This window comes from Gallus gallus, chromosome 4, assembly GCF_016699485.2.
Source record: "Gallus gallus isolate bGalGal1 chromosome 4, bGalGal1.mat.broiler.GRCg7b, whole genome shotgun sequence".
Lineage (NCBI taxonomy): Eukaryota > Metazoa > Chordata > Aves > Galliformes > Phasianidae > Gallus > Gallus gallus.
In genome coordinates this window covers 34,590,146-34,601,953 of record NC_052535.1, presented here as the reverse complement: position 1 = coordinate 34,601,953, position 11,808 = coordinate 34,590,146, and the positions used below count along the sequence as shown (strand labels likewise).

The following is an 11,808-nucleotide window of genomic DNA, read 5'->3' as shown; positions in this document are numbered from 1 at the left end:
ATTGGCTCCTGAAAGATTACCCTTTGCTGCACAGCAACGTCAGCAGGAGCAGAATCAGGTCTGCGTCTTCAGCTGCCGTTACAAATACTCCCTGTGCTGTTTGCCTGCAGGAAATTGATGTACGCATTTTATATTATTATTAAAAAATAATAAAAATTTTAAAAAGTTTAAAAAGCAGGAAGCAATATTTTAATTGAATTTCAGATGGCATATAGATTTCTGACAATAACTGTAATGGAAATCAGTGAGACTGAGCTGGCTCACAAAGGAGCTGCAAGGGGACTAATACAAAGAGCGAGTGAGATACTAAACTCACTCAACGTAGAGATCATGGATAATAATTTTACTAACAGGGCAAGCAATCAAATGTGTCACAGACTGGGAGTCTTCCCGGGTTGCTTCTATTTTCCTTGTTGCACGGAGGGGAATTTGAACGAGGTGGGGCAGCAGTGAGCAGCTGTGAGCAGCAGAACTGCAAATACTCCCTACACGACCATGGGTGAAGTCATTGATATGTGCCTTCCCCTTTTCATCTTTTCCTGAGGTTTGCCCTGGTGTGTGGGTGCAGTTCCACCTTCCTCTTCTTGCGTCAGAGCCATTTTTCAAGGCCCTGGGAGTGACATTAGATAACACTACAGAAATAGGTTTCATTGGGCTCTGTGCTTGTAAGGTTGGCAGTTGTCTCCTTAGCACCAGCATAGAATTTACAACTCCATGTAGAGATATCTTCATGAAAACATTGGAAAAAATCAGGATGACTGAGTAGCTCTCCCCTTGTCTGGCCATTTTCTAGTGCTGCAGTGTTAAGGATGACAGATTTCTGTCATACCATACCAGCATACCATATACTGGTGTGCTCAGAGCCAGGAAATAACTGATACAGGCCTACCCACTGAGTTATTCTTGGAACAAAATCCTTTCACATCAGTGAAAATTATCAACTGAGGACTTGAATTTTCTTCATGAACCAGGATTTTAGCACCAGGCACCTGCTACAAGCAGTTCTATTTTTACTTGTGTTTTACAAGTGTTATGCCAGCCATTGTATAGGGAACATGAACATGAACTAAAAATGATGTGTTTCCTCACAGGCTTTTTGATGCCTCTCTTCTAGTAACCTTGTCTTGGGAGTCAGAAGTGAAGCTTCTGTTGTCAGAGGGGATTCGCAAAACCCTCTTGAGACAGTTGAAACTATCTCCAATGAAACCAGATCTTGCAGGCGAGGAAGAGAACCTTAAAGCAGCATAAATAGGTTGAAAACAGAGCTCATCTGAAACCAAATGTTAATGGAGGCAGTGAAAATGGAGGTGCACAGAAGTCATCTTCAGCACTTCAGGTCATCATTTCACCACCCCTAAAGGTCTGCTGCAGCACCCTTGGTTGTGAGCTGTAATACTATGTATTATTTAGGGCTTGTTTATACTAGGAAGTTTTGTGATTTAAGTTATGCTGATTCCCTTCTCCTTCTCCTAGAATTACAACGCAGCTGTGCTGGTAGAGGAGCACTTACACATTGTATGAGTTGCCCTTTTTCAGGAAACAAAGTATGTGGTATCAGTACACAGCAGCTTCATACCAGCTTAAATGCATACATAATGTTGAGTGTATGTGACTGTCTAAAATATACACAAATGATAAAGGCTTTCAGTATATATATACTGGAGTTCTAGGGTATATATGACCAGCTCTGAATACAGGCAGGATTCTTTGCATTTGGCCTGTCCCAGAAATGCAAGCTCATTTGCTGAAGGTGCCCTGCAGTCAGCCATGCGTGCCAGGCCCTTCAGCTTAGATAAATGTCCAAATAAAGAAACCGAGCTTCCAGGATCACTGTGGGGATGGGTCTGAAAAGCGTGTCAGGACGCCCATCCAAAAACACGTGAGCTTTGTCTCTGCAAAACAAAGCAATTGCACCTAAACAACAGAGCTACGCTGTTCTAAGTGCTCTTGCGTAGACCAACTTGCATTTCCCTTTGCGGTAAGCTTCCTCATGTTATGAAAGTTCCTCTCATCCAGCCATTAGTACTGTTAGATGTTCTGCCATATGTTGCAGCAGCCAAACAAAAATCACCAGCGTTAAAAGCATTTAGTCTGTTCTAAACTTATCCTGTCTCCATTGGTTTGCGTTTGGATCTTTTGTCTGCTCAAAATATTTTCTGCTAAGTATAGCTCCCTTCTCCTGAGCAAATAAGCCGGGTCCCTTTCTTTCTGCACCCCCCCTTCCTAATTTCAACAGCTATTTTGAACTCGGGATGGGGTCACTGAGACATCTAGGCACTATCTTTACTCGTCTCTATGTGTGCTCACGTTGCCAGCAAACTTTTTCCTTAGCACCAGCATCATATTGCCTTGATCGAGAAGCCTTGCACTCTTTCGTTGAGAAAGCATGTAATAAATCTGAATAAATTCATTTATTTGCAAATTCTGAGCTTGACCAACTGCCATTCGCACAAGGTGAGAAGTGAAATTGCATCCTTCTGTGCTGAAGGCAGGAGATGTACCCATGGGGACATTCACTCCTACAACTACTGGGGAATCAAGCGCTGTTGTCCTGTAGGGGCTGACAGGTGAAGAAATTTTAAATTCTAGAAGACTTACGAGACATTCTACCTCTAGAGCTGCTCCTTTTTGAAGGGCCTGGTGGAGGGTAACCTACACAAAGGCTTCAGGTTTGAAAGCTTTGATCAGCAGGAACTGGTTCCACCGCTTCTCAAAGCTATCTGCAAAATATCTCTGAGACACACACAAAGCCTTTAGATATATTTTCTAATATATGTATAAAAATGTACACACTGAGGGTATTTTATTTCCTTGAAGGGTATTTTATTTCCTTCAAGGACCTACTTTACTCCGCTCTGCTAAAAAACAGCCACACAACTGTCAAATCATTCCATGTAATTAAAATGGAGGGTTGTCTTCTTTTCCCTAAGATGCCTCTTAAGGAACTGTGAAAGAAAGAACAAGCAGTTCTCAAGGCGGGGAAGGATTCTAGGGCTAATTTCATTTGACGCAGGCTCTCTTGGTGTTCCATGCCTTACTCATATTCTCAAATGAGCTTGAATTATGCTTGATGAATATACTAAGTCATGCATGAGCAGTTGCCTCCTGCGTCATTGCAGAAAAATGCATGTTGGCTAAACTGGACATGTTTTTCCCCCGGAATTAGGCTAAGTTCCTATTCATCATACAGCAGCAGTTTGGTCTTAGAGAGACAGTCACAACTCCAGTGTTTTTTGCTGACCAGATTTAGCAGTTCTGCTGCTTTCCTGGTGTCACTGTGCTCCTTACCAGTATAACGGATTGCAGTAGGGCACTCAGGTTAATTACTGGCTGCCACATGTTTAGAGCTCTTTGTTTAAGTGGTTCAGAGAAAACCATTGTTTCAAATGACACCTTTGTTCTTACCTGGATGACTTGGGCTCTGAGTGGGAAGGTTCCACGTGCTGTCTGGAGCGCCAATTACCACATGTCCCTTAATTGTGAGGGTTTGTAATCTCATTTCATTTTGAAAACCCTCATAGCAGGAGGCTCAGTTAACATCTCTGATACCACTGGTGAGTCCAAACACAGCTGTCAGCCTTCCACAGCTATTCTTGGTGAACTGCTGTGCAGGTGTGCCAGTGCACGCTTTGTCAAGTCAGTCTGGGAGGTAGTTTATCAAGGCTAGGTAAAATATTACCGTTTTAAGGTACAATTAATGCCATTTGCTGGCATCGAACAGTCTCACATCACAACAAATGAGGAAGAATTATTTCTTTGCTTTGTTTAAAATTTGTCTTGCAAAATGCCCAGCTTTCAAGTTAAAGCTTTGCCGTAAGTCCTCGCTTACATCAGGATCCCGACAGATTTTGTATGGTTTTCTCTCAAGCTTTAATTCTTTTGTTGCTGCTGCTGTTGTTGCTGTTGCTGTTGCACCAGCCTTCCAGGGCAGCATAAACCAAGAATCCCTCCCCAAAGGCTAACACCACTGTTCCTAACCAGATGAGTGCTATTGCACCTGCAGCTAAGGAGTGCATAATTCTTCACTCACTGCATCCTAAGTGCCCAAACAATGTCAGGAAGGATCTGCTATTCGTAAAGCACGACATGTTGGAGAATAAATGAAGTATGTTTTCTCATCATACTGATACCGTTTCTCGTTTCTCCACCACCCAACCTCTTAATCACAGTCAAATGCCACACTGCAAGAAAATTATTCCTCGATAGGGGGAAAAAAGAAACCCACTTTATTTCTGGACCTTCGTGTGCCTTCGCTTTACCCACAACACGCAGTAGGTTGGTTCCTTGTTTATCATCCCCAACACCATGCTGATGAGCACCTTGTTTAAATTAAGGATCCTTGGGGTGGTTTTATTATTATTTGTTATTGTTTGCAGTCCCACTCAGCTCTTGGAAACAGCTCTGTTCGTTGCAGAGGGAGCAGTGGCACAGAGCCCCTTGTCTCTCAGAGCAGAAGATGAGCCTCCTGCAGCCAGGCCAACAGAACGCACAGCCGGGCCCTGCTCACCCCACTGAGCTCTCCCCTTCCCATTACGTAAGTATGTGTGTTTTAGCAGACAGCCAAATTAGCACTGGAGCTACTCAGCCGTCAACTAAGGGGCAGACAGGCACCAGCACGGCCGCCAACCACTGGCACTCCGCTGCGCCTTGCCGGGCCGCCGGCGACGACACCCTCCCGGCCCTGTGACGGTTGCTAGGGCCGGCAGCTGTAGGTGGGGCAGAGGTAGCACTCTCCCGACCAATCAGGAGAGATCCGCCCTCGCTCGGCGACCAATCACCACCGGTAAACAACAGAACGCCATGGATAAGGAAGGGAAGGAGAGAAGCAGAGCCGCCAGCCAATCAGCCGTCGGGGAGCGCGGGCCAATCAGGATGGGGGAACGTTTGGGCGGACTTTTTAAAACAGGAGAAGGCGGCACAAAGGTCCCGGGGCCCTTTAAAGCGGTAGTGCGGCTTGTGGTGTATCCATCCGCTAGGACCCATCGCTCCTTCCGAAGAAACGCTGTTCTGTCCAGGCTCCGGTGACCGGAGGAGCTGCTGGGTGATCACGGCGGATTCCGGTCTCCGGAGCCTTTCGGGGTTCCGCTAGGGTGCGCGGCTGCCCGCGGACTATTTTACCTCTGCGCGGCGCTTCGCCGGCCGGGCCTCGCCGGGAGCGCTCCGCGCGGGGCCATCTGCGGGCCGGCAGAACAAAAACACGGGGGCGGGGCCGCGCCGCCTCCATTTTGATGCGGGGCCGGGGCGGCGGCGGCGGCAGCGGCAGCTCCGCGGGGCCGGGGATGGTGACGGTGCCGCGGGCAGCGCCGTGACTCGCTGCGGGGCGGCGAGCGGGGCCGGCCGCCGGCGGGGGCGCGGGCCGCCCTGCCTGGATGCGGTGCCCGCGGGGGAGCCCACCCGCGTCCGTGCGGTGACGGGAACCGGGCTCCCTCTCCCTGCCGCCGAGGAGCCCCCGGGGCCCGCGGTTCGCGTCCCCGGCGCTGCGGGATCGCCCCCCGGCGAGGGGCGGGCGCCCGGTTCCCTTTGTCCGCGCCGCCGGGGGCCGCCGCCGCCGGCCGGCCGGCCGGCCCGGAGATGGGCAGCGAGGCGCTGCGGCTGTTCCGGCAGCTGAACCTCCACCTGGAGCTGGAGGGCCGCTTCCAGCCCCGCGAGAGGGGGCTCAGCCTCATCGAGTGCGCGGCCGAGGTGAGGGGCCGGCGGGGCGGGGGTCTGCCGGGCCGGGGGAGCTGTGTTTGGAGGCAGAGCGTCTCGCTCTTTGACAGGCAGGGAGGGAGTAAGCTGAGGTTGATCGCATCTTTCCGAAGGCTGGGAGCCAGTGTGTGCAACAGCCGTGAGAATGCTCATCTGATGAGCAGAGTGTGCCCAGCGGTGTGGATGTGCTGGGTATTGCGCCCGGGACCATGGGACCTGGCGGTATCCGCGCACCTCGGGGCTGTTCCGACGCCTCAAGTGCCTTAAGTGCAATTCTACTGTTAAAAGAAAGCAACAGAAAGGATTTACGGGCAGATTTTAAGAGAATCTTACCTTAGACCTAAGTAAAACTTACCTTCGGGAGGGTTGGCAGTCCTCACTGTCACTGCTATTACATTTTGACTTTTCTTGGTGTAGAATGAAAACGCTCTGTGCCCGAGACAAAGGAATGCCAAGGTGGAAGATCTCTGGAGTCTGACCAACTTCTTTGGCTTTGCAACTGAAACGTTTGTTTTGGCTGTTAACATCCTGGACAGATTCCTGGCTCTCATGAAGGTACTGTGGGGGGGGGGAAGAGGACCTGCTGCAGTGTCACTGGGAGCACAGAGGTTCTGTCTGAAGTTTCCTGATAGCAAAAGGGAGAAAAGTTGTGAGTTAGGAGAGGACTGTGCTTATTTAATTGTATTGTACTATTGACAGAGTCTTCTGTGTAGGGTTTGAAGTCAAGAGCAGTTGTTGCACAAAATGTTAGTTTATGCTGTGGTGATATATTAAATTCTTTGTTATGGCTTCACCTTGCCTTTAAAGATAAGTAGCAGCACAGCTTGTTTGCCCCACTAAGTCGGTAGCCTTCACCACATAGATGTAGAAGACCAAGAGGGCAGGAGCTAATGAAGAACAAAATAAGCAATTTGTGTTTAAAAACTTGTAGGTACTGTGCCAAAGCTTAGCTCAGAGCTGGAGCTAATGCCAAAAGATAATTTTCTGGTTGTTCTTTTGTTTGCGCTGCTTTGTGGCAGACAATTCCAACAAATCAGTTGCCAATTACTGAGCTGGCAAAATTAATGCCTGAAGTTCTCTGGCCCGACAGTCTTCCAGGCTGTGCAAAACACTATATCCTCTTCTATGGCAGAGAATAGCAGAGGTAGGAGGGAGTTGTGGGGGGCTAGGACTGCCTAGAACAAGCTCAGACCGGATTTGTGTAGGCTTTAGAAGAGGGTAGGTGAGCACTGCCGGTTGGAGAAGTGAGGTACTACAGTTCTCACTGTAATTGTACTGTAGTGAGGAGGAACCACTTCGGTAGAGGGTGCTCGGCTTTTGAACTTGCCTTCAGTTTGCCTGTAACAGATTGATACTGCTTTATTGGCTGTGCCAGCTGTGTTTTGTTGAAACTAAAGTGGTGAAACCAGTAATGACAGCGGTCAACTCAAACACCCCATCAAGCTTAGATGAGGAACTAAATCTCTCTGTTGAAATGCAACTATTTCAAAATTACTCACCTAGGCTGGGTGAGTGTTTACTTCCCTGTTTGATAAGCATAGCACGGTGGGTGGAAGGTACTCAGTGTTTCCTCTTATTTTTAGGTGAAACCGAAGCATTTGTCTTGCATTGGAGTTTGTTGTTTTCAACTGGCTGCCCAAGTGGTTGAAGAAGAATGCAATATTCCATCTGCTCATGAGATTATCCGGATCAGCCAATGTAAATGCACTGTGTCCGACCTGAAACGGATGGAAAAGATAATTTCAGAAAAGTTGCACTTTGAATTTAAAGCTACTACTGCCTTAACCTTCTTGCACTTGTACCATACTATTGTACTCTGTCATACCTCAGAAAGGTGAGTTGAATTGTATGTCAATATTCAGTTTGCAGGTGCCTTTTTCTCTTCAGCTGCGTCTTTAAATGATGTTGGCCGAGGAGGAGGCTGCTGCTTATTTGTGACTTCTTGGTGTGTTCATGCTTGTTGATATGAATGCTCCTTCTCTTGGATGTCTTGTAGGAAAGAAGTATTGAATCTTGACAAATTGGAAGCACAGCTAAAAGCTTGCAACTGTCGTCTTGTCTTTTCTAAAGCAAAAGTAAGTAGAAGTAGCTTTTCTCTGACTTCCATTTAGAGTTCAATTAAAGCATGCTGAGCAGCATTTTTATTGTCATTCTAGCCTTCTGTCTTGGCCTTGTGCCTTCTCACTCTTGAAGTTCAATCTTTGAAATCTGTTGAGCTGTTTGAGATACTTCTGCGTGTTCAAAAGCACTCAAAGGTAAATCTTTTGGTTAATTTTGCAGTTGTTGGGACTGGTATGGCTAATATGTGGTGTTACATTTAAGGCACCTCTGTCAGTGTACAGTCTTCAACAGGTAGTGTTTGGCATCAGCTAAAACAAGCTATGAAACAGGCCTTTAAGCAAGTCTGAAACTCTTCTAATACTGTTTCATTGGTAGATTGCCAAATACAAGTAGCTGCTGCTTAATGGTGAATGAGATCAAGTAGTCATTTCTCACTGGCACATCTTGGCAACTACCTGGCATGTAAAAGGATTATAGTTTAAAAACTAGGTTAAATGTGTGAAATGAGAAGATGTGCTAATCGAATACACAACACGTTCTAACAGGCAGCTGATTTAACTTGTCCTAGAGAGGCTTCCATTCCATTTGTATGACCAAAATGTCTGCTGGGCTGGTTTTCTTTGCCCCAGTAACTAACAGAATTTGTAGCTTCTAGCTGCATGTTGTAACCGGCCGTAGTCTAAAACTGTTGTAATCAAATTGAACTAACCCAATGCCTTGAGGGATGGAAGTAGTTCCTTAAAGCAATTTCACGAAGATGGTGTTATTACATGGCAGTAAAACATCTCCAAGTAGGACCCTCTTACACCGTCATCTGTTAGTTTTGCTGTATGTTGTTAGTATAAGGTCTCAAAATGCTTTTGGTCTCTATTAAACAGCAGTTATGTTTCATTTGGGAATGATGACAATATAGATGACCGCTGACAGGCCAACTGTTGCTCAAACTTATACACCTCCTGGAAATGCCTCTGTCTAGGAGTTCACTTTAAAAAGCAGCAAAGCTTTGGAAGTTAGGCATCTTTTTCATGAAGTCATTTTCTTAAGATAAAGTGGAGGGAGTGGCTAGTTTTTGATATAATAAGTAGGTTGTTTTTTCACTTTTCAGATAAGTGATTGTGATCTCCTTTACTGGAGGGAACTGGTCTCAAAATGCCTGGCAGACTATTCTTCTCCTGAATGTTGCAAACCTGATCATAAAAAGCTAGTTTGGATTGTTTCAAGGCGTACAGCCCAGAATCTACAGAACAGTTACTACAGTGTTCCTGAGCTGCCAACAATACCAGAGGGTGGCTGTTTCAATGAAAGCGAAAGGTTGGTTATACTTTCCAGGCATTTAAATTGTGGGGTGTTCTCATTATCTGGAAATGCTAATCTTTCCTACCGTTCCTTTTAGTGAAGACTCCTGTGAAGATATGAGCAGTGGAGAAGAAAGCCTTAGCAGTTCTCCTCCTAGCGATCTGGAAGGCTCCTTCTTCTTTGAACTCAAGCCTAAAACAAAGTGGCAAACTCTTAATTCTCAGTCTTTGCATTAAGTCTTGATAATAGTAGGTTAAGATTTTTAATGCACCCTAGTCTTTTGGCAATAATAAATGGGATTGTGGTATTCTGTAAACTGTATTAAGGCAAGAGTTGCTGTGATACTACAATGCTTTGAATGCCTGCCTTGTGGTTTGTGTTCTAATTTTAAAGGAAAAACTTCCATCCAGGTCTCATTTCAGCAAAAAAAAAAAGTTGATGTCTAGTTTTGTTGTCTTTGGGGATAAATGCAGTCCTGTACCTGGTGTTCCTTGGTGCTTAACAGCTAACATAAGCAGCAGAGTGTCACGGCAGCAGTGAAAGCTGATGGCTTACTGGGCTGCTTGAACAGGTGAACAAGATTGAGGGAGGTAGGGTTTTTTCTTTCCTTGACATTCATTCTTGCCTGGAACACTGTCCAGTTTTCGGTCCAAGATATTGGTCACCTGTTCCAATCTGCCATGGAGCTGCCAGGAGGCTCAAGGAATTTGAGGCACAGGGCCTGTGAGGAGAGGTTGAGGGAAGTGTGGGCTTAATGCAGCTTGACAAAGAGGGCATGTGGTGGGTTTGAGCAGCAGCCTTCTAGTATGTAAAAGAGGGTTGCTGAGAAGATCATTTTAGGGTTTTTGACTGAGATGCACAGAGCAAGAATGAGCAGTGCCATGTATAAATTGTAATAGGAGGCTTTCAGTTAAAGCTATGGAAGACTTGTTCCATGGGTACAGTCAAGCATGGAATGGACTAAGAAGAGCTGTGTAGTCTTTGTCTTGGGTGGTTTTCAGGGTTTGATGTGACAAAACCTTGAGCGGCAAGATGGAAATTCAGTATTGGTGCTCCTTTGAGCAGGAGATCAGCACAGAGCCCTCCTGTGAGTGTCCCTCCAGTCTTCAAGGTTTTGAGGTGAAATCAAATCTGCTGAGTGGAGTTACTGCATATATAGTACCATGATGATTCACAGTCAAATGGGCTTTTTGAATACTGAAACTGCTTTAACGCTTCATGTGCTGTGCTCCTTTTCAGCGGGTTGTTGTGTATTTCAAGTGTTTCTTATTTAAGGCTTGGTTTTTCATAAACTTTAGGAACCCCTGTTCTGAATTGAGCGTGCGTGGTAGGAGTGGAAGGTTCTAGTCAATACGAGCTTTTACTAAAAGTGATAGTGTGACAGGGCTTACTTTTCATGTTTTCTTTAATACAAATTAGCTTATGCTGAAACCCATGGTGTGTTTAGACTTAGTGTTAACACGTCAGTCCATGCTATTAGCTTAGACTTACTGACACGGTAAATCTTTGTCTACATTCCTTTTAATATTTAACCCTTGTAGTTTATTTCAGTATATTCATGTTATTGATTGAGTCATAATCAGACTTGTTTGCATGCTTATGTAAAGCAGTTAGTGCAGGAAAAGTTGATATTATGCAGTAATATCAGGTAAATGTGATGTTGATGAAGTAGTTAATGTAATGGGTTTTTTGAACTTATCAAAGCACACAAGCTGAAGTGTGATTGCATTTCTCTGTACTGAGAATATGGCTAGGTAGTAAGCGGATGAATTAACTCAGAATAATGGTGTGAAGTGTGGTGGTGCCAAAGTAGAAATGAAGGAGCAAACTAAAGGCTGTTTTGTAGACGTGAGAGTTGTTTTAGGATACGAGCGGCGCCGTAAGTTTGTAACTGTTACATGATTTCAGTTTTATAAAAATGCAAAAAGTTTACAAAAAAAAATGTAAATAAAAATGTAAATTTAAAAAATGTACAGAAAAAAAATTTAAAACAAAAAAATGAGCAGAAAATACTGTATTTTTTTACCTTGTATGTAACTTTTTGTAGGTATGTTGCATGTAGATATTAATTTATTGTGTACTCTGTATGATACAAATACTGTACACTCAAACTTCTTACTGCAAGTCTGTACCTGGAAGCTCACTTCTGAAATAGAGTACCTTGACTATGTGTAATAAACCTACTGGGTCTTGTTTCACTTCAGAATGAAAATAAATTGCTGTATTTGTTAATTGCCATGAGGTACAGTTGGTTGTACTTGAAGTATATTTTGCTTCCTTTCTTCTTTGCTGTTTAACTTGTGTGGCATCCAAGCTGCTGCTTGGATCCTGCAGAAGTTTTGATGAGCTCTTTGCAAAGAAAAAGGAGTCTTTCGTGTGCAGCTTCCTGCTGGATGGGAACCTTTTCTCAGCTTTGCTGCTATCAGTTTTGAAAGCTGCTGTGAGGTGTTCTCTGCTTATCCACCCAGCTGCAGCTCAGCTCTGCTGTGGTGCTGGGATAAGTTGTGCAAATGGTCCATTTCCACATCTGGCAAATGGGATCTTCCATTAGAGGTAAAGGTAGGGCTCATTATAGGCAGTGCTCTGGGTTTTGCTGGATTTATGCTTGCAGCTGTGCCCAGTCTTCTGGATGAGGCTTGGTGTCTTGATGCTTCTGCTTTTCTGCAGACAGAAGTACCTGTCACCTTTCACTTAAAAAAAACCAACACCTTAAGCAATTTCCCTCTCATTCTGTCCATCTTAGGAAGTATTTCCAGTGTCTTG

General features: G+C 45.2%; 1 protein-coding gene across 1 annotated transcript; it reads left to right on the top strand.

Moving 5' to 3' along the window:
• The first annotated feature begins 5,252 nt into the window (after positions 1 to 5,252).
• Positions 5,253 to 11,277, top strand: CCNG2 (cyclin G2). Its single transcript, XM_420475.8, has 7 exons — positions 5,253 to 5,682; positions 6,106 to 6,243; positions 7,272 to 7,522; positions 7,685 to 7,763; positions 7,845 to 7,943; positions 8,855 to 9,060; positions 9,143 to 11,277. Exons 1-7 carry the CDS (start codon positions 5,572 to 5,574, stop codon positions 9,279 to 9,281), a joined length of 1,023 nt encoding a protein of 340 aa, XP_420475.3. The 5' UTR covers positions 5,253 to 5,571; the 3' UTR covers positions 9,282 to 11,277.
• The last annotated feature ends 531 nt before the right edge of the window (positions 11,278 to 11,808 follow it).